The 24,130-nt window shown below is 36.5% G+C and overlaps 1 protein-coding gene across 2 annotated transcripts in view; it reads right to left on the reverse strand.

The window, feature by feature from the left end:
* The window catches only part of ESF1 (ESF1 nucleolar pre-rRNA processing protein homolog), a 62,163-nt gene that overhangs the window by 3,360 nt on the left and 34,673 nt on the right, over positions 1-24,130 (reverse strand). For both annotated transcript variants that reach the window (XM_059134059.1, XM_059134060.1), the window contains exons 10-12: positions 12,763-12,884; positions 9,028-9,115; positions 1,254-1,333 (exon numbers count right to left, since the gene is read on the reverse strand). In XM_059134059.1, the coding sequence (XP_058990042.1) occupies positions 1,254-1,333; positions 9,028-9,115; positions 12,763-12,884 (290 nt within the window). The remainder of the gene's footprint in view (positions 1-1,253; positions 1,334-9,027; positions 9,116-12,762; positions 12,885-24,130) is intronic.

The raw sequence follows: 24,130 nt of genomic DNA on the forward strand, positions 1-24,130 counted from the left end.
AGATGTTAGAGAGGCTGTGGAGAAAGGGGAACCCTCTTACACTGCTGGTGGGAATGCAAGCTTGTACAGCCACTCTGGAAAACAGTATGGAGGTTCCCCCAAAAGTTAAAAATACTGCTACCCTATGACCCAGCAATTGTACTACTAGGTATTTAGCCAAAGTAAGTACATAAACATAGTGACTGGAAAGGGCACCTGCACACCAATGTTTATAGCAGCCATATCCACAATAGCCAAAATATGGAAACAGCCCAGATGTCCACTGACAGATAAATGGATAAAGAAGATGTGGTGGATATATACACATGGAATACTACTCAGCCAACAACAATAACAAAAGAAACCTTACAATTTGCAACAAAGTGGATGGAATTAGAGGGTATTATGTTAAATGAAATAAATCAATCAGAGAAAGACAATTACCATAAGGTTTCAGTCACATGTGGAATTTAAGAAACAAAACAGAGGATCATAGGGGAAGGAGGAAAAAATAAAATAAGATGAAATCAGAGAGGGAGACAAACCATAAGAGACTCTTAACTACAAACTCCAGGGTTGCTGGAGGGAAGGTGGGTGGGAGGTAACTGGGTGACAGGCATTAAAAAGGGCATGTGATGTAAGGAGCACTGAGTGTTATACGCAAATGATGAATCACTAAACTTTACCTCTGAAACTAGTAATACACTATACGTTAATTAATTGAATTTAAATTTAAAAAGTCAAAAGAATTAAACTTATGGCAATATTATTTCAAGGTTTTAATAGTTGTATTTTTTTGTCTTAGCTATAGTAAAAATTTTTAATAGTGACATTATTTTCCTCTAAATCAAAAAGGGACATGACTTAGGTTTGAGATAAAATTTCAACTTTGTATTGGCTGGAAAAATGATTGGTAAAAACTACACTGCTAGGAGCACCAAAGTGGCTCAGATGGTTATGCATTCAACTCAATTTCAGTACAGGTCATGATCTCAGGTTGTGAGATTGAGCCCCACATCAGGCTCAGAGTCTGCTTGAGATTCTCTCCCTCTGCCCCTCCCCTCCACACACACACATACTCTCTCTCTCAAATTAATCTTTTTAAAAAAAACCTACATTGCTAAAATGTTTAATTTTGTGTTTTATAATTTATTTATAAATTTCATTGCTAAAATCAATTATTTATTAGGGACACTAGAAACTCATGTAGACCATTTCATTTAAATTGTACATATCAATTATCCACTAGGAATATAGCAATGATCATGTTTTACCTTTTGTCTTTCTATTTCAGCCTCTTCCACTGATGAGCCACCTTTTGTAGATTTCGCTGATTTTTTCTTTTCTTTTATATCTGGCACAACAAACCAACACAGAAGGGTGAAAAAATTACAAGACTATCTGCGACATTCTATTTATACTAGGAACAAAAATGCAAGATATCTAGGAACAATCTTATCAATAAGCATACAGAAACTAAAGAAAGTAAAAATGTCATTGGAGATAACTATGGAAATGAATGAAATAAATACATCTGGATGGGTGACTTATAAAGAATTTCTTCTGGAAGTAATATATAATTACATTATTAATTAAAAAAGAAAAACCATGAGATCATTTGAATAGATACAGAATATGCCCTGGGTAAAATTCAACATCCATTCATATAATAGAACAGTATGGCTTAGTGTGTAATAAAATGCACTATTTCTGTATCACTGGAAAAAAGAAGGGATTATTCAGTAACTGGTGCTGGGAAATCTGCTTTACTCTAGGGAAAAAAAATCAAGTTATAGCCTTGCCTCATAATGTACAGGAAAATAAAATGCAAATGGACTAAAGAGTTAAACACTAAGAAAAAAAAAAAAACCTATGAAAATTCCAGAAGACAAGTTACCTGATCTTATATAGAAGAAATATTTTCTTAGCGTAAGAATAGAAGAAATTACACACACACACACAAAAGTGATTTGAATATATAAACACTTAAAATTCTGCATTTAAAAAATTCATCTGGAAAATGAAAAATTCTTTACAATAAGAATTTCATAGTAAAAGTTTAACAAACAATTTTTCCTTCTCTAAAGACAAAACTGATCTTCAGTTAACTTTCTATGCCTATTATTAAATACAACTACTTATGGTAAAAGTGGCTCCTGACTAGTAACACCACTTATATTTCCAGGGACTCAGGGACTTCTGGAGACAAGATGTTAGAAGAGATGTTCTCATCCTGAATGAGACAGTCACATGCAGGAGCTAAGGGCATGTGAACCTGGAACAGCTGAACTGGGTTTAAATTCTAGCTGTGCCACACTTATGCTGTGGCAGTTTGGACCTAAGCCCTTATCTGTAAAATGGGGATTCTAATAGCAGCACCTACCTCACAAGGTTATTGTGAGTACTAAATAAATTGGTAAATGTGAAGAGTTCAGTTAATGCCTGACACATGATGCTATAAAGTGCCTGCTATTACTACACATAAATAAGACGTCCTGGGCTCCTCAGTGATCATGCTGATGCCTTATTTATTCTTCTTTTTTTTTGGTGTCTCTTGGAGTGGGAGGGGTACAAAGGGAATTGGTACCAGGGTACTGAAGTATGAAAAACTAGTTTAATGAGTAAAAAGTTTCAGAATCTACAGAGACATGTTCTGTTACTCTAGAATATTATTACATAATGCTAATCTTCTCTACTGAATGCTGTCCTCTTTGGCTAGGCTGTGCTCTGTCCTTCCAACACAGAGAAACTAATGGTCTGCGAGGTAATATTGATTAATGCTTACATAGCACTTACTGTGTATCAGGCAGTAGTACTGTTCTACTCACTTTACATGTATTAACTAAAAATAATCCTCACAATAATGCTATGAGGTAGATCCCATTATTTGTTATAATCTTCATTCTGTGGAAGAGGAAACTGAAGCAGAGAGATTAAGTAATTCTCTCAAGTTTAGTAAGTGAAGAAAACGTGATTCACACCTAAGGAGTCCGGCTCAGGGTCTCTACTATTAATCACTAAACAATACTCCTTTACTATTGAATGTCATTCTCTTTGTAGCAACTCTTTCTGTTTAAAATACATTTTATCGGGGCGCTGGGGTGGCTCAGTGGGTTAAACCACTGCCTTCAGCTCACGTCATGATCTCAGGGTCCTGGGATTGAGTCCCGAGTCGGGCTCTCTGCTCAGCGGGGGGCCTGCTTCCCTCTCTCTCTCTGCCTGCCTCTCCATCTACTTGTGATTTCTCTCTGTCAAATAAATACATAAAATCTTAAAAAAAAAAATACATTTTATCATGAGATAGTAAGAAAATTCACATAGCATATAATGGTTGAGTAACTGCAGCTAATAAGGGTAACAAAAAAAAATGAAGACTAAAAATTGAGAGAGACTTTAGAAACTGCTCTGCAGCATGCCCAGCTGAGAGAAAATGCCAGCATGTAAGTGCTTAGGTGCGCCCCTCAGTGCTACCAAGGCATCTGTCTGCACTGCCAGAAATATTTGTAGACAGCCCTTTTTCCTAGAGTGAAAGACTTTATTGTTTCTATCTCAAATGTTTTCCAGGAAATGATGTATCTACTTTCTCATTATCATTTTTTCTCTATTTTAAAATGTGCCTATTTATACATAATATCAGCAAGGTTCCACTTTCTTGGGGTCTGACTTCTCTACATCCTAAGTTTACTTCTGCTCTATGTTTTCAAGGCAAGAGCTCCTTTTTAAAGTGAACAGACAGTGACACATGCAGAAGATTGTTCTGTGGCAGGAAAAAAACCCAGGCTGTTTATGATTAATACATAAAGGAGATAAAGATCTTCATATACAGCTGTGGGAAATAATATCAAAGAGCCCACAGTGAACTGTTCCGGATTTTATAACAACCTGGTGAAAAGTCATAAAAATAAACTTGAAAGAAAGACTGTAGCAAAGGAGAAAAAAAAAAAGAATCTCCAAAATCGTCAGGGCTAAAAAATGATATTCAATTTTAACATGATGAAAATTTCTTTGCTCATAAAGAATTTACTGTGCTGGCCCAAACTGTTTAGCCAGATAACAAATAACGTGTAGAGATCTTTTCTGCACTGTTAACAAGATCATATTAAGAGGGTGTATCTTAATTTTTTTAAAAAAATGTGTTGGTTTTTTTCCTTTGGAAAGTTATCAGACCTAAGTTAGATAAAGAGTACTAGGAAAATGAAAATCCCTGTTCTGAAATGTTATCTTTATTTTTCAGTAAATCTTTTGGCAAGTAAGAAACCACGTGTCCTGAGACTGCTGCAAAGTACATACGGATGATTCTAACGTACTGAATAATTCTAAATCAGATGTTATGGACTAAAGAAATAAATTTAAAAATCCTTACTGAGGCTACTAACTCCTTAAGCAAAAAATGTAACAGAATATATCTATGGATAAAGATGTGTTGCAAAACGTTGACCTGTGAAAGGAAATTCCATTTTTCATTACTTGTAATGTCCAACAAGTATTCTCATAAAAAAAACTTCCTCCAAACAGTTTAGCTGAGCACTTTAAAAAAATATATATTTTATTTATTATTTGACAGAGAAAGACACAGTGAGAGAGGGAACACAAGCAGGGGGGAGTACTAGAGGGAGAAGCAGGCTTCCCACCAAGCAGGGAGACCCATGCGGAGCTCGAACCCAGAACCCTAGGATCATGACCAGAGCTGAAGACAGCGCTGAACTACTGAGCCCCCCAGACGCCCTGCTGAGCACTTCTTATATCAGTTAAAAGAATTCACTGGAGGTCAAATGCAATCTCAGTACTGACTAGACAGGAGTGGTAAGTCCCCTTGCAATTCACTGTTTTTGTAGCAAATTTCAATGCTCATAATTAGACACACACTGCTAATTGTCTTTTGGACCTGGGCATTCTGGCTTTGCTTGGAAATCCAGCAATTCCCCATGTCAACTTCTTATACACATGGGTCCTGGCTCTGGCTTTGGCCTTTACTACATACTTTGAGGGTTACAAAAAGTAAAGGGAGTCCATCAAGATTCAGGTTCTACCATCTACCACTGACCCCTGTGCAATTCAGCTATGTTTTCTGAGCTCCAATTTATGCACGTATAAGGGGGGCTAAAGTTTAGATTAGAGGATAGAATACATAAAAAAGCATTTTTAAACTGTAGACCAATATATACAAGTAGTATGATATAAGCAATCAACATACTGACTGAATGAATCAAGTATATGTAGCATATTGTTATATTTTCATGGTAGTTTATCAAATATCTAAAGTTGTCAAAACAAAGGATATATTTTAACAGGGTAGATTTACATATACTTTATTTTATTCCTACTTCTTAAAAAACAAAATCTTTATTAAAGAGTTTATGTGATTAGACAGCAATAAACAAATTTTTCCAATACAGCTGACCCTTGAACAACACAGAAATTAGGGGCACTGACCCCCCCCCACACAGTTAAAAATCCACATATATCTTTTGACTTCTCTAAAACATAACTAGTAATAGCCTATAGTTGACCTGAAGCCTTAATAATATAAAGAGTCAATTCATACATATTTTATATATTTGTATTATGTACTCTATTTTTAAAATAAAGTAAGCTAGAGAAAAGAAAAACATTATTAAGAAAATATTAGATACATTTACAGTACTATACTGCATTTATCATAAAAAAAAAAAAAACCATGTAAAAGTGGAGTCACGGTTCACAGTGTAGTTCATACCCATGTTGTTCAAGGGTCAGCTGTATTTCATTTCTAAGAAAAAAGTAACTTTTAATTAATTCTAGAAGTACATTATATTTTTGAAACTCTCATTTGATATCAAGTTTGCAGTTGAGAAAAAAACAACAACAAAAAAACTATAGCAAGTTTATAGTGTAAGGGTAAATAATAGAAGGAAAAATGAGAAAAGATTTCTAGTACTCACATTGGCTCCTAACTCAAGCCAAACATCAGGTCTGGCAGTAATTAATGAACTCAATTCCTCCATAGTTTGAAAAGTATGTTAAGTTTAGCTCCACAGGACTGCCAAGGGCAAAGGTGTTATAAACGTATCCAAGTCCATCTGGCTTAAAATGTCTCTGTCCTGCTCAACCATGGGACTTGATATATACTCTTCCAAACTCTAAAGCCTTCCTTCCTATTCCGCAGCTGCTCCTTCTCAGTTTCTTCAGTGTCCATCCCCCCATAGTACCTTCACCAGTATGAAAGAGTAATACTACCTTGTGTAGGCTTTACTCAACCTCAGAGCCCAATCCTGCATTCTCCTCCCTTACCAATGCTTTTCACCTCCAGTTCCATGGTTTAAAATGCTATTTATATGCTACTAATTTATTCCCAAGTTTAAAACTGCATGGACTTCTCAGCTGATCACCCAGACTCCTTTATAAATGTAACCTAATATCTCCAACATCTCAAAGTGATTATACCCAAAAGGATCTACTGACCTTACTTCCCACCCAAACCTATTGTTCCTACATTCCTTCCTAACTCAGTAAATGGAAGAATATTCCTGCAGAGGCTCACACCAAAAATCTAGAGTTATGTTAAATTATTTCCTTATTCAAGAAAGTCAGTAAGTCTACATCCAAAATATATCTAAAATTCCACTTACTTTTCTCCTTCCAATTCCATTACTGGCATGCTATCTAAACCAACCATCATCTCTTGCAAAGCCTGTTCTCCCAGTTCTCACCAATGCTTTAATCTGTGCTTTTTTTTTTTTTTAAAGATTTCATTTTTTAATTTATTTGACACAGAAAGAGAGAGATCACAAGTAGGCAGAGAGGCAGGCAGAGAGAGAGAGGGAGAAGCAGGCTCCCCACTAAGCAGAGAGCCCGATGTGGGGCTCAATCCCAGGACCCTAAGATCATGACCTGAGCCGAAGGCAGAAGCTTAACCCACTGAGCCACCCAGGCGCCCCAATCTGTGAACTTCATGGGAACCAGAATACACACCAGATCTTGTCATGCTCTTGCTTTAAAGACTCTTCAGTGGCTTCCCACTGTCAGGAGAGTAAAATCCAAATGTGTTGCCATGACACAAGGCCTTGCAGGGTTGATTCTGTGCTCCAGTCTGGCCTCATACCTAACTCCTCTAACCATGCTCCAGCCACATCGGGGTCCTTCAATTTCTCCAACACCATAATTCCTTCTCTCCTCGCAGCCTTCCTACCACTTACCTCTTGTCTGCGACGTTCTGTATGCAGGATTCATTCTACAGGGCTTAGCCAAATGTCATCACTTCAGAAAAGTCTTCTTTGCCTACCCTATGTCTAGAGTATGCTACACTCCTTCATCTCAGTTATATTCTCTATATTGCCCTATCTTCTTTAAAACACTGACCATATTCTCATAATATTATTTGTTTACCTATTTAGCATGTCTTCCCTAATACCATAGACTTCTCAAGAAACATAACCTTCCTTGTATTATTAGTGCTCTATCTTTAGCCTAGCAGAGTGTCCAGCACCCAGTAGGTAATACTTACTGTTTGTATGAATAAATAAACACGGCAAGATACTATTTTTTGGCCCTAAATCTTATGTAAAAAAAATTCTCAGCCTTTTTCCTTTAAAGAAACAACTTCAGCCCAGATATAAATAATTATTCCTAGGATATACTCTGAAATCAAAAGTATATTGAAAGCAAACAAATTTTATCTATACCTTCCTTTGGAACTTCTGCTACTGCCTTTTGAGGAAGCTTATTCACAATTTAAATGTGCTGATTCCAGGAAACAAACCACCCAAGCCATCAAAACATTTTAACTTACTCTTTGAGTCTTACCCTGAGTTCTACAATCTGACCAGATTGTACATGCCAAATGAAGCACTTTGGAATGAGAACAAGGAAACTATAATGCTTCTCATTTCTCCATTATAAATTTGGTTTCCTGAAATCAGAGGATAAGGCTAAAATCCATCATCTTCTAGAAATGACCGCTCAGGTATGATAAAAAGCAGAATATGCTAAGTTTCCATTTCCCTTTCCAATGCCTAAGAATCTGACATCCTATAATAGACTTTATTCATCTTGATCTCCTTTTCATCAATAAAATGTCAGTGCTAAAAGGCTATAACAACCAGGAAATAATTTTGAGCAATTTTGACTTTCCTGTTGAGAACTATTCTGGCCCACTAGTCACAAGGGACAAAAGCAGGGAAATTTCATAAAATCCTTCTCTTTACAATGGCAGCTTGGAGTTGCTCCAGGAGCAAGTCTTTTGGAGTTCATGTGTGTGGTATTTAGATCAGGGAAAGGCAAAATGCATGAGAACAAATGGAAAATGCTTACAGTAGTCTCTGCACTGAGTTAGGTCTAAATATGGCCTGAACCTTACCATACACATTTACACATACCAAAAAGGTAAGAATGAAAAAATTCAGGAAAGAATGAGAAGTGCATACACAATGGAAACAAAGCTCCTTGGATATAGGAAAACGAATTCCAGATAGTTTAATGAACCAAGGAAAAACGAGGAAGTTGGCTTTCTTCTGCAATGATGAAGCAGGACAAATGTAAAATGGATAAAATGGAACATAGATGTTTTTGTATATTTGAGCAGAAAAGCTTTTACACATCATCTAACACCATGTAAAAATTAAAAGAAATTTATACACACATCCACATGAACATAAATTTATTTTACGTTCACTTTTTCATAGCCTTTGCAAAGACCTAGAACAGATGCATCATAACAAAGCAGTGAAAGCACAGAAGAAGCTGACTTCCTTTTTCTTTCATCCTTTCCCTCATCAATCCTTCCGTAAGGATATTTCTGAGAAAGGAATCCCTGGTAAACCATTAATCAATCAATCCTCAATCACATCACCAAAAGCTTCCTAATAAAATTTCTCCTTGTTTGTACAGGGGCATGCTGACCCTTCCTAAGCTGAGAGATGTTTATACACCATTGGATAGACTGTTTATAAGCCACTAACAGAGCTACACAAATTCTAGGAGTTTTAAGAGAATGGTAGTTTATACTGTTTCTACCCATATCACCTTTTAAAAAATACCTCCAATTAAAAACTCAAATATGGGCTGGCTTACCTATTTTTGTCATTTCTTCGGCAAAGTATGGGTCATTCAAATCCACGTCAGAGGGAAGTTCATCTTCACTGGCCTCTTCAGCAAGAGCCTTAAAGTTGAATATAAGAATATATATAGTTTACTACAAAGGCCATGAAGGAAAATCCTATCATTTCTTTTTTTTTTTTTTAAAGATTTTATTTATTTATTTGACAGAGAGAGATCACAAGTAGGCAGAGAGGCAGGCAGAGAGAGAGAGGAGGAAGCAGACTCCCTGCTGAGCAGAGAGCCCGATGCGGGACTCGATCCCAGGACCCTGAGATCATGACCTGAGCCAAAGGCAGCGGCTTAACCCACTGAGCCACCCAGGTGCCCCCCTATCATTTCTTTTAAATCAAATAGTTCAATATACAGTTTCTGTCTTTAAAAACTTTATAATCTCTAAACAAAAGCTAGACACATAAACCAGACACATATATCAGTAATACTAGTTCAAAACAGGTAGTGCTAGAGGGGCAAAAATGAAATGATAAAGACATTCAAAAGAGAAGAACACTTTTATGTGGCTGACAGCAAAAGTAGGTGGCCTTTTCTCTCACAAAACTGAGAAACTGCAGTGACTATCAATAGTTTGAAGTATATGGTAGGTTATCATTTAAATTATTATTTAAAACAATTTATTTGCTGGTTCAAGAAAGTGATTTTTTAAATTATGAAAATTAAAATGTATACAAAAGCAGTTAAGGACACCCAATTTCAATAATTATCTTGCTTCATCTGTAATCTGCCCCTGAAAACCCTTTAGCTATTTTTAAGAAGTGTTGGTTAAATTTTTCCTAATTAAATTTGAACAGATGGTCTATTAAATTAGAATATTTAAATTAAAAATCAAGCCTATAAAATAAATAGAACATATGAACTAAGATCAGACTAATCCGATTGACTTTTTTATTCCAAGGAATCTAAAAAATAAGTCATTTTATGGGGCGCCTGGGTGGCTCAGTGGGTTAAGCCGCTGCCTTCGGCTCAGGTCATGATCTCAGAGTCCTGGGATCGAGTCCCGCATCGGGCTCTCTGCTCAGCGGAAAGCCTGCTTCCCTCTCTCTCTCTGCCTGCCTCTCCATCTACTTGTGATTTCTCTCTGTCAAATAAATAAATAAAAATAAAATCTTAAAAAAAAAAAAAATAAAAAAAAAAAATAAGTCATTTTAATAAAAATATTTAGAGTGCACATTGCTAAACATCACCTTGCATGCTGAAGAAGACCCACCAAGCCCTAAAGAATATTCATTTTAATATTACTATCCTTTTTTAAAGATTTATTTATTTATGTTAGAGAGAGAACACAAGCAAGAGGGGAAGAAGAAATCTCAAGTAGACTCAGCGCTTGGCAAGGAGCCTGATGAGAGGGCTCGACCTCATGACCCTGAGATCATGACCTGAGCTAAAGCCAAGAATCAGATGCTTAACAACCTGTGCCACATAGCTGTCCGATATTAATATCCTTTTAAGAACAAGAGTTAAAAAATTTTTCACCAAACTTACAACAGATTCAGTAATAATATGTTTCTAACGAAGATTATGGAACCCCTACATATCTAACTACACATCTATCCACATATTTCTTTAACTGCTTTTAGGTCTAAACTATAGCTATATCAATTTTGGCCCATAACCATGTACTGATTTCTTTAGTAATAATTTCCCAGTTTCAAAACTGAAGTCACAGAGAGGAAAAGGGGAAAAGTATTTTTAACACAAAGGAAATTCTTGGGGGCGCCTGGGTGGATCAGTTGGTCGAGTGACTGCCTTCAGCTCAGGTCACGATCCCGGACTTCCAGGATCGAGTCCTGCACTGGGCTCCCAGCTCCTTGGGGAGTCTGCTTCTCCCTCCGACCCTCTCCTCTCTCATGCTCTCTCTCACTCATTCTCTCTCAAATAAATAAATAAAATCTTAAAAAAAAAAAAAGAAGGAAATTCTTAAAACTCTTCTCTACATGAAAACTATGGATGGAAGGGATCTGTTGGAATCTAATACCAATCCAGCACAGAGCACTGAGTCTAGAACAAACTGGCTTTCAACAAATATATTTTTAATAGCAGTAATAAAAATTAGTCATCTTAGCCCAATGAAGGGAAAGAGTAAAAGCATAAGATAAGCTCGAAGTGCCCAGCAAATAAAAATAAAAAAGAATAGTTGCTAAAGGTCTTAGACACAAGTGACTACTTTATTGACCCAAAAAGGACCCACTTGTAAATTTTACAATAAACTGATGGCTTAATAACTTGTGAGATTATCCCATTTAGAAGATATTTTATTGCTTACTTAGTTTTTATTTTTTTATTAACATATAATGTATTATTTGCCTCAGGGGCACAGGTCTGTGAATCATCAGTCTTACACAATTCACAGCACTCCCCATAGCACATACCCTCCCAAATGTCCATAACCCAGCCACCCTATCTCTTCCCCCCTACCCCCCAGCAACCCTCAGTTTGTTTCCTGAAGAAGAGAGGCAGCTTATCAATGAGGACAGGGCCCTTACCCTCCTCATTTTTATTATCTATTTCCAGAAATACTGACTAAAATAGAGGAGCATAAAAAAAAAAAATCCCTCCAGTCCATCATTCAGTTTTGCAGCCCTCTGTCTTTACAAGCATTGGAAAGTCAAAGCTGTACCAAAAGCACAAGCTTCTGCAGGACAGAGAGAAATAATACTGTACAGTAGAAAGGACACTGGAGTAAGAAAGATCTGGATTCCAGTCTCAGCTTAGCCACTAACAAGCTCCGTAGCCGGAGATAAATCAGTTATTTTTCTACAACTATAAAGCATTAGAATTGGACTAGAACAAATCATTTAAGATTACTAAAACTGAAAAATTCTGTGATTACTGATACTATCTTAAGGCTATACCAGTACTGCTAGAATGCTGCATTTCAGTGATAAGAGTATTTTTAGTGGCAAAAATCGTTAAGTGGTCTCTGCTATTTCTAAAGAGTCTGTGGAAAAGATGTTATCCTCAAACAATGGGAGTCAAATCAGGTTTTTCAAGACAATATTTAGTGCAGAGGAAATATCCTTAATAAAAGGGATTTAATGACAAGATGTTAATAGATCCATATGGTAATAGTGAAACACGAAAAATGCAGGTTGAGAAATGTAGAGAAAAAAATTTCACTCATGTCAAGAATTTCTGTATGTAGGGGCATCTGGGTGGCACATTTGGTTAAGTGTGTGATTCCTGGTTTTGGCTTAGGTCGTGATCTCAGGGATATGAGATCGAGCCCTGCACAGGGCTCTGCACTTATGTGGAGGCAGCTTAAGACTCTTCTTCTCCCTCTGCCCTTCCTGCTTGTGCTCTCTCTCAAATAAACAATCTTAAAAATTCTGTATATATACATCCTCAAGTTAAAAAATTCTGTATCTTTCTTCCTCAAACACAAATAGAATTGAGCTGTTTTATATCTAGGTATCAACTAAACTATGTATCTTATTTGGTGGTATATAAAGGTAAAATACTAGAGCACTGTAGTTAAAGTGGCCCCGGGTTTTTATTAGGATTTCTACCTCAGTACATCACTTTGCAGAAAACACTTAAGCTATCGGGTTCTTCCTGTCCTTTCTTACAATTGTGATGATAACAAGGCCTATTCTAAGGAGTGATTACATTATGAGATAACAGATGCCAAGGACCTGGTACCTTGTGATACATGGTTGTTGTTCAATAAATATTTGCTTAAAATATCATTGATACCTTCTGTTTCTTCTTTAGTCTTTTTTTCTCTTTCTTCTTCTCTAAAAATTGTTCCCAAGGGGTCAATTTATCTTTTCCTTCCAATTTGTTTTTGACCATCTCTTCTGCACTTTCTTTCAGACCTAAGAAAAAACAGAGAGTTCAACTTAAAATGCTGTATCCTTATCCATTAAAAATGTAATTTACCTCAAAAGATAATTTACATATACTTACCAAAATAACAAAATAAAATGCAATACTAAATTGTGTAATACTCCTCAGAGTAATATAGGATCAACTCATATCAAAGTTATTTCTTAATAAAAAATCAATAAATTTAACCAGACCAAATAAATAAACAAACTGAACAACTTGATATACAGTCAAGCCACTGAAGTAAAGTCTTTCATTTAGGTTCAAATTTCATTTCTCTATACTTAATTGCTTTGAGACTCAGAAAAATCCTGGAACAAAATCTTCTCAGTATATTACTAGTAATTCATTTTTGATGGCAAAAAGATAAGTGGTCTTTAACATAATTATTTCTAATTGCTTCTGTTGCCCAAATAAAAGACTGCATTCCCTGGAAACTATAGGTGACTAAAAAAAATTGATTAATAAGGCAATCTTTGTTGAAGCACCCCCAGAGAAAAAAATTCTCATGTCTCAAGTACTCTGTAAGATACATCCTTATGATCAAAAGGACTACCAAGGTCAGATCCCACTTTATATGGTTTACCTCTTTCAACGTTATCTGTTCTTGTATTTCATCTTTAAAGGTCCTTATTTCTTATATTCTATAGCTCCTAATTCATGTTTCTAGGTGGCTTATGTAATAACTGGATTGGATGACAGTGAGAAAGAAAAAGCCCTGACGCTGACCTATCAGTCCTTGAAGACCCTCACTACTGCCAAAATAAAGGAAATGTGATTACTGTGCTGTTACCTTTGATAATAAAGATGTTTGTTTTATTTTGTAGTATTTTTTGGACATTACAGTTTGGTTTGAGGAGGAGGAAGCTTCACTATTTATATGACATAATATTCACTTCAGAAAAATAATACTTAATGGAATGATTCCAAAATGTTTTTTTTTTTTAAAAGGTTTTATTTATTTATTTGACATAGAGAGATCACAAGTAGGCAGAGAGGCAGACGGGGTGGGGTGGGGGGGAAGCAGGCTCCCTGCTGAGCAAAGAGCCCAATGCGAGGCTTGATCCCAGGACCCTGAGATCATGATCTGAGCCAAAGGCAGAGGCTTAACCCACTGAGCCACCCAGGTGCCCCTCAAAATGTTTTTTGAGAGAGACATGGTCAATCCAGATCATCTTCCCAGATAATACTCTAAATTCTAAGGTGAAAGCAATCCTAAGGATATAACAATTCTTTTTCTTCCTGATGAGTATACTGAGACAAAGAGTATTCAGCAACTTGCTAAGAACATGCAGCGAGGAAGCCACATGACTAAAATTGCCTGGTTATCCTCTATACTATGACCAGATACATCTAAAATGCTGATTTGACCCAGAATAAAGAAATGTATAAGGTGAATGAATAGAGGGGCCTGGGTGGTTCAGTCATTAAGCATCTGCCTTCAGTTAAGTTCATGATCCCAGGTTCCTGTGACAAGCCTGACATCAGGCTCCCTCTCAGTGGAAGCCTGCTTCCCCCTCTCCCACTCCCCCTGTCTGTGTTCCCTCTCGCTGTGTTTCTGTTGAATAAATAAATAAATAAAATCTTAAAAAAATAAATAAAGCGAATGAATACAGTCAAAAGCTTTGGGCCTCAGGTTCCTTATCTGCAAAAGGAGTTTGTTTGGTGTAGATCTGAAATGTAACCCTCCCACCCACATACACCTCTTTTCCCCGCTCAAAGAAAATATTTGGTAGACGTCCAAATATGTAGCAACTAGAAGTAGTGTTTTGGGTCTTGTGCCTCAAAGAACAGCCTGAAACAGCTGGAACAGATGTTCTCTAAGGTCCCTTCCTTGGCTTTTAGGCCAAGACTTAATCTTCAAATTTCTATGACTTAGAAAAGTATTAAATTATCTGCATACTCAAGGTTATATAGATTTGTTTTTATGATGCGCTGCTGGTAAGATCTCTGACTTACTGAATGCTAAATCAGAAACACAACTCTCAATTCAAAGATGTTTCTTATGAGAAAAATACAGTTCTCCTTACTAAACTGTTTTTAAGAGAAATGTGAGCAGTATAAAATGATGTCCAGATCTTTGAATCAACAAATATACAACATTTAGGAAATGTAAACTGGGATCCTTGGGAGAAAGCAGCAAATCCTGACAAAAGAAGTTGGTTTTAAATCACAAAATAATAGGTTTATATATTATGCCTATGGGTTAGCATACAATCAATTCAGTGCAATTCTACATGCACAGTACTATATTATTAGAAGAGTATGATGTTTAAATAATCTTTAAGGTATTCTAGTATAATTTCCTCAAACATTAAGCTTTTATTACTCTAAAATACTAAATTAATATGTTTAAACATTTTTTTTTTCACCAAAAAAGTATTCTTTGTTTAATTTTGATCTTTGAAACTTACTATGATGCTAAGGAAAGTTCTGTATCATTGTCTCAGGTAACTAGGACACTGCGTTGATGTATCTTTTTTTTATTTATTTTTTTATTTTATTTATTTTTTTTTTTTAAAGATTTTATTTATTTATTTGACAGAGAGAAATTACAAGTAAGCAGAGAGGCAGGCAGAGAGAGGAGGAAGCAGGCTCCCTGCTGAGCAGAGAGCCCGATACGGGACTCGATCCCAGGACCCTGAGATCATGACCTGAGCCGAAGGCAGCGGCTTAACCCACTGAGCCACCCAGGCGCCCGATGTATCTTTTTTTTAAAAGATTTTATTTAGACAGAGGGAGACCACAGGTAGGTAGGGGTGGGTGGGTAGAAGAAGCAGACTCCCTGCTGAGCAGAAAGTCCCATGTGGGGCTCAATCCCAAGACCCTGAGATCATGACCTGAGCCGAAGGCAGAGGCCTAACCCACTGAGCCACTACCCAGGCACCCCTGCTTTGATGTGTCTTAATCTTTTTTGGGAACATAGATACCTTGAGAATTTGATAAAAGATACAGAATCTCTCCCTGAAACACTGTGGTACTGGAAACACTTGCATACAGTGTTCAGGGGCTTATGGATACTCCATGCTCATTTCTATGTAAGGACTTAGGGTCTCAGAGGCAGCAGAAGTCTACATGAGAATGGGAGGCCAGCTCCCAAAACTGGAAAACTCATTAGCACTGACATTTGTAGATTCTGCAGCACAGTTCCTCATATCAGCACTGTTGTCATTTTGTACCAAATAATCCTTTGTTGTGAGGAATTATTCTGTACATTGTAAGGGGTTTATCAGTATCTCTTCACTATCCACGAGATGCCAACAGCCCCAGTCATAAAAATTTAAAAAAACAAAAAACAAAAAAAGTCTCCAGATATTGCAAATGTCCTCTTGGGAACAAAATCACTCCTAGTTGAGAACCACTGTTCTAGACAATGATTAGAAATCACTTCTGAAAAAAAAAAAAAAGATTATTTCATTATTTGCATCATATAAGTTATGTGTAATTTTATTTGGTACTTGATTATATAATGTCTTTCACTTTCGAGTTTTCTCCCAACTAAACCAAAGGCAGCTAAAGTCACCTTCTTTTGTATTCCATGATATTCTACATAGTGCCAGACACATAGTAAGTACTTAATAAACACTTAATTGATCTGTCTTAAAGGAAGAATTCTTATTTCAAGCCAACTGTTTGATCTTGCAAGTTTGGAACATACTCTCCAACAGAAAATGAATCAAATTTAAGATATAAATACAAATGGCCTTCATCTCAAAGTGGGGTGTGTGTGTGTGTATGCTCCCACGCATGCCTAACAGACCTACAGCTCTAGAATAATTCATGAAATATTATTCTCAGAAAATAAAATTTTTTGGTGTTTAGCTTGTTTATAACAACAAAGAAATAGTTATCTTCAGTTAAATACAGTCTGAAATTTTTTGCCTGGCTCTCACTTAAACACACCAAATCTGTATTGAAGTAGAATGACAAAAACATTGCAGTGAATTAACACAACACCATGATAACTTAAAAATGCTTTGTTCTCATTGTCATCATGAGGTCATTTAAATCTCTTGCCACAGATCACAGTTGTTTATGTTCTGGTTCTTAAAAAATATGTTCATTCCAGAAGTCTCTTGGCATATGCACAAGAACATTCTTCAGACAGTTTCAGCCTCATTTGAGAGCAGCCACTATGTGACTAAAAAACAACTTCATTTTAGCTGTTTTTAGTTTTGCACAAATTTGTTTTTAAAAATTTTAAGTGTATAGCCAAAGACTGCCGAATTAGTTAAAAATAACATCAATAATCCTACAAATAAGGGATAGAAAACTCTTTCAAAGCCAACCATGAACACAGATTACTCAATTATGACAATAATTTAAGCAGAATCCATTCAGAATTATTTTGGCAATTTGCATATGTACAAAAATACTTTAAATATGCTTTCAAAATCCACTAAAACAAAAGTATACATTTCCCCTGACCTTACTAATACGAAATATTTGGAAAGTCTTCAACAGGTAGGACATGAATGACTTAAATTAACTCAACTAGGTACTGTAGTTGGTTTTGTTTATAAAAACAAAAAGCACGTTTTAAGATTTCTGATATAAGGGGCGCCTGGGTGGCTCAGTGGGTTAAGCCGCTGCCTTCGGCTCGGGTCGTGATCCCAGGGTCCTGGGATCGGGTCCCGCATCGGGCTCTCTGCTCAGCGGGGAGCCTGCTTCCCCCTCTCTCTCTGCCTGCCTCTCTGTCTATTTGTAATCTCTGTCTGTCAAATAAACAAATAAAATCTTTAAAAAAAAAAAAAAGATTTCTGATATAAGCTGAAACTAGCATTTTTACTTAAATGAGGACTTAGGATCCACTGAGAATATTTATGAACACTTATGGTTCTATCTTTATTTATGGTTGTATGTTTAAATCAAACAGTGTAACACTCAATTCCAAAAGCAGCTTTTAAAATGTAACTACCACCACCACCACCACTGCAAGGAACTCCCAACTTGGAATTCACTCTGGGTATAAAGGTTTTAAAGGAAAACCACCAACCATGTCCTAAGAACACTGACATCAAAGGCACCCCTTCAAACTGGCCAGTTATCCTCAATGCTGTGGGGAGAGGGAAGAACACATTTACTTATATAATAGAGGTCACAGGAATATTTGTTCCCTGTGAGTAATGGCGATCTTCACCAGCGGCATTTTTTCCCTCTATGGTAATCAAGTGATTAAGTACTTAGGGTATCCTCAAAGCATACTGGTTAAGTCAAACTATCCATTTTTATAATGAGAAAGATGAAGATTTGAAATGTTTTGAACTTGGTTCAAGACTTGTTCAGAACAAGAAATTGTTCAGAACATGTTCAGAATTTGGTCCATTCTTTCTTATTTTAACATCTGTAAATCCTTTTCAAATTCTTACAGTATTATATTTTTATCCTGTACCTATATCATAGCTGCAACCTCATAATTTGTGTGATTTTTAAAATTATTCTTAATAGCTATCTCCTTTATTAGCTTGCAAGCTCCATGAGGGGAGAGGCCATTCATAGCCTGTCTCTCTACCAGTCCCAGTGAGATTCACCCCGGTGGCTAGTGGAGGGCCTAGCCTAGTAAATGTCTGTTGACAAATGAAAGGATAAACAAGTCAAATTTGTTGCCAACCTTATGGACAAAGGGCAACAATTCATGAAATTAAAGAAGTAAAATAACAACTAGTTTGGGGAACAACAGTAAACAGTAAAAATTACCAGTCAGCCAAAACCAAAAATGCTCTTCTTATTCACTTAATACTGTTAGTATACTATTATGCCTACTATATGGAAACAACACAGACATCTTTAATAAAGATGATAATGATAAGAGGACACAGGCAAGCTGCTTAGACTAGAAAAGGTTTCTCACATAACATTTAATTTGTTATCTCCCAAAATATTCAATCAGGTATCCATAGAAGATTACCTCTCAAGTCTGTACTGAATGAATGTTAATGCTTTTTGCTGTTGCTGATTATCTTAAAGCTATTTCAGTGGGTAGCAACTGTTTCACATTTGTCTTGAATTTGAGCTTATACTCTAACCTCTTCTAAATCTCCTTTTACCCTCCTTTAGAGTGATACCTTCCATTTGTAAATATTTTCAGTTTACTGTGAACCAAGGTGTCCCTGCCTCTTAGAATTGAATGTTCTTAAGCTGACTTCAAATACAAGACATTTGGGCCTCATTTAGGGAGCTACTGTTTTCTGTATTTGTCTGTAATTATTTGTATTTTATTTTTGTTTTTGTTTGCTTTTCAAATAGTTTGTAATCACAATGTACATAGTAACAACCTGTCCTAATAATAACAGAGTAAAATTCTGGCTGAGTTTGGTGAAGCCATACAGCTATTTAATTTATGGCAAAGAGGAACGACGAACTGCCTTTGCTACTGTTATTTTTTACACATTAATGTTTACAGACAAGGTGGAAAGTAAATATAAAACTTTTCAGCAAATGGCTAAGATAAGGAGACAAAGGGGATTTTCTGGAGTCTAGTCACAATAAGAAAACTCAAGCAGAACTGTTAAACTAACTCAGAAGCAAGGACTTTCCTTTGGGGACATACCCTATTCCACTAGGGTCCAGGATGGATCTTGGATTTTAATGGGCTGCTAGCCAAGGAAGACAGGATTCAAAGTTTGGAGCCTGATTATAGTGGAAAGTCCCACTGATACTACTCCCATGAAGCCAGGATCCTTAAGGGTGCCTTCAGTGGTGCTGCCCTTCCTCCAAAAACTTAGAATACTTGCCTTTCTGGGCTTTGGCTTTGAGCAGAACAAGGGAAGTAAAAACACGTTTTCCCCCCTAGAGAATTTATAACCACAAGCCCACAAATCCATGGGTTTGTGGCTAGAATTCACACTATCTGTGGGGCCCCAAATACCCCAAAGCAAAAATTTGGTTTCAATTGGTCTTGGATTGGAAGTGCCCTTAGGTATCTGGCAAATACTCTCTCAAGCACTCTCTAAAGAAGTACTTTTGGCCCAGGCCCTGAGAATTCCCATAGGTGAAAAAAGATCCAAGAACAATGAGATCACCAAAAAAATTCAATATGAACCAGAGTAAGGAGAAACAAAATATAAAAGCCAGGTCTATAAAGACTAAAGATTTTGGAATGATCAGATAAAGAATAAAAAAAAAGCACATTAAAAAAAGAGAAAATTGGGGCTCCTGGGTGGCTCAGTGGGTTAAAGCCTCTGCCTTCGGCTCAGGTCATGATCCCAGGGTTTTGGGATCGAGCCCCACATCGGGCTCTCTGCTCCGCAGGGAGCCTGCTTCCTCCTTTCTCTCTGCCTGCCTCTCTGCCTACCTGTGATCTCTGTCTGTCAAATAAATAAATAAAATCTTAAAAATAAATAAATAAAAATTAAAAAAAAAGAGAAAATTAAAAGATAAAATCATCAAAAGTATGAGACAGATTTGGAAAAGAAAAAAAAACTTCCTCAAATAAAACATATAATTGAAATAATAAAGTCAGCAGCCTAGTTAAACAACAGCCTGTAAGAATTAAAGAAAAAATTAATGAACTGAAAGACAAATTTAAGAAATTACATAGCATTATACATAGGCTGAAAGGTATGGAACATGTCAGTTATGAGATATAGAATGAGAAGGTACCACATATATCAAACAGAATTTCCAGGAGGCAAAAAGAGAGAACACGAGAAAAAGGTAATATTTTAAAAGAATATGACTGAAGTTTTTAAAACCGATGAAAGGTACTAATCTTTAAGATTCTGGGTATCCAATTACCTCTACACAAGATTAAAGCTACCAAGCAAAAGTATGACCTAGATAAACCATAATGAAACTCCAAAACATTAAAGTATTTTAAAATCCAGGAACAAAAAACCAGCACTGTGGAGCAAGGCAAGTGTGTTCTTTAGTTATACTGGTTTCCTCACCTGTAACTGCCAACAGGAGTCAAGGGGGACCCTTGTGAGCTCATAGTAAATTTGCCTATCCCCAGAAAGGGGTTAAGACGGTGATTAGCGCGGTGCATTCATGGCAACAGCAGATACCTTTCCCTCCCTAATCCTCAACACTCAAACCTCACCACCAAAATCTGCCTTACACCTATAAGAAACGAACTCTGTGGCCTTTTTATCCGTATTCATTTCGGTTACCACAAAAAGCCCTAATCACCAGGTTCCTCCTAATCTCCCATGTTTTTATCCTCAGAGGTTAACTACAAATCGATTCTTCTGCTACTATTTCTCTTCCCCTCCAACTCTCTACCACTAAATTCTCCAGAATTCATAGTGCCTTATCAGTAAAAACTGATAAAGTACTTCTTTAGAGAGTGCTTGAGAGAGTATTTGCCAGATACCTAAGGGCACTTCCAATCCAAGACCAATTGAAACCAAATTTTTTCTATTTTATCTCTGAACATTTTCTTCATCTTCTTGCTCTAATTCAAACTCAGCTCTTCCCAGAAGATACTGCAAACTACAGCACTTGCAAATGGTTTGTTGTTGGAGCTTGTTTTCTTCAGAGAACCCTCAACTAATTGTTCTGGGAGGGGGTGGGATATTTTTGATGGTCATTAGTGCCCTTTTATCCAGTTTAAGAAGTATGGTACAGGTCCAGGGATAGACAGACTAACTAATAAAACAGAAAGCCAAGCAAGAGATCATGCAGTTTTGAAACTTGGGTACATGACAGAGGTGACATGCCAGATTACTGAAGTGAGAGATTATTCAATAAATGGAACAGGATAAAAAAGTCCAAGTAGAAGAAGATGAAATTGGATGTCTACCTTATATCATATAAAAAATCAACTCCTAATGAATCAAGGACTTCAATGTCGAAAACATTAAAACTTTCTACCTTCAGTAGAAAATAAAGATGAGTATCAGTCTTAACTGTATTGAAAAGGATTTTGTACATGAAACACAGAAGTCACTAATTATAGGGCACCTGGGTGGCTCAGTCAGTTAAGCATCAGCCTTCGCCTCAGGTCATGATCCCAGGGTCCTGGGACTGAGCCCCACATCAGGCTCCCTCCTCTGCTGGGAGTCTGCTTCTCCCTCTCCCTATGGCACTCTCCCTGCTTGTGCTCCTGCTCACGCTTTCTCTCTCTCCCTGTGTCAAATAAAATAAATAAAATCTTAAAAAAAAAAAAGAATTAAGTATTTCATCTTATAAAGTTGAACATTCACATACCCTATGACCCAGCAATTATACTCCTTGATAAATACCCAGAAAAACTTAAACACCTACCAGAAGATGCACAGAGATGTTCATAACAGCATGATTCATCATAGTAAAGAACATCCCAGATGCATATCCAACAGGAGAATGGATATACACTGTGGTATATACACTCAAATGAATGAGCTACAGTTACACAAAATACGGATAAATCTTAGCAATATAATGTTGAGTGAAAAAAAAATCAGTCTCCAAAGATTTTTTAAGTATCTAAAACCCACACCTGTTTCCTCAATGTGAACAAAGTTAACAGCTTTAATTTATACAATTTAATAGTTTTTAATATAGTCACAAGTATGTGCAACTGTAACTAGTCAATTTTAGAACATTTGTATTTCCTCAAAAAGACACTCTTATCTCTCTCCCCAGCAACCAACAATCTACTTACGTTCTCTATGGATTTTCTTACTCTGGACATTTCACATAAAATACTTGGTCTTTTGTAACTGACTTCCTTTACTGAGCATGAAAATTCAAGGTTCATCCACTTTGTAGCATATATCAGTACACCTTATTCCTTTTCATGCACTCATGCTTTTTAGGAAAACTTATGAGATGAAAATATATACAATGGAGTGAATACTGAAATCTGGATAATGGTTATAACAGGTATGGAGAAGTAAGGGAGATCAAAAGGATAAATGTAAGCTACTGTATGGTTCTAGCTTTTGTTGTGGGTTCATTTATTAATTACTAAAAATAAATAAATAAAAGGGCCAAGCTGGACCAATGATGAGTGTCCTAATCCAAGGATTATAATTGATTTAATTATATGAACCAAAGGTACAAAAGAATAAAGAACAAGTTTAATGAAGTTGACTACACCGTTTGTTCTTCAAATGATATTATAAAGAGTAAAAAGAACATATTTCTAAAATATATGACTGATAGACACCAGTCCAGAATATCTGAAGAACTTCTATGAATCACTAAAACAGAATACTACATAAAAATGGTCAAAAGAGGGGCGCCTGGGTGGCTCAGTGGGTTAAGCCACTGCCTTCGGCTCAGGTCATGATCTCAGGGTCCTGGGATCAAGTCCCGCATCGGGCTCTCTGCTCAGCAGGGAGCCTGCTTCCTCCTCTCTCTCTCTCTGCCTGACTTGTGAATATTTATTAAAAAAAAAAAAAAAAAAAAAAAAAAAAAAAAAAAAATGGTCAAAAGACTAAACAGGTATTTCACAGATAAGGAAATAAAAAGAAATGTTTTTCCTCATTAGTAATTAGGCAAATGCTTGAGCACATCTTTAACTTAAGTCAGGTCATATCCTTCTACTTCTCATTTCATTTACAGTAAAAGCTAACGTCCATTCAGAGGTCTCAAAGCCCTCTATGATTTGGCTACCTCTCTGCCCTCATCTTCTAGTGCTGTCCATTCCCTGGCCCATTCTGTTTCAGCCACTGCTGCTTCTTAAATGATCTTGGACAAATCAGAAATGCTCCCCCTTCAAGGTTTTGGCATTTATTGTTTCCTCTGCCTGAAATGCTCTTCTGCAGGATAACAACTAGTATGTATTGTCCTTTCTATTTTGTCTTTGTGCAAATGTCACTTTCTCAATGAAGCTTTTCCTGACCTATTGAAATAGCTACCTACTCTCATCCCTGAACTTCCTACTCCTCATTCAGGCTTTATCCTTTTGTTTTCACAGCCCTGAATCATCACCTGGTTATTTTACCTATTTGTCTCATTCCCTTTTTCCCCTTTCTCCCCCACACATATAATGTAGGTCCCCATAAAGGTCCGTTCAGTGTTTTGTCCAGAGAAAAGAGTCTGGCACACATAGCAGGAACTCAACAAATATTTAAGAATAATACACAATTAAAACCATAATGAGATACCATTAGCTACATATTCAACTAGCAGAAACTGAAAAGCCTGATAATATCTATTAATGATGAGGATAAAGAGCTTTGGGAACTCACACCACTGGTTAAAATTGTTTTTCCCCCTGGGAAAACAATTCAGCATAACCTAGTAAATGTAACTCTGTGAGCAGGCTCCACAACCAACAAACTCTACCCATATCCAAGACATTCTC

This window comes from Mustela lutreola, chromosome 9, assembly GCF_030435805.1.
Source record: "Mustela lutreola isolate mMusLut2 chromosome 9, mMusLut2.pri, whole genome shotgun sequence".
Classification (NCBI taxonomy): domain Eukaryota; kingdom Metazoa; phylum Chordata; class Mammalia; order Carnivora; family Mustelidae; genus Mustela; species Mustela lutreola.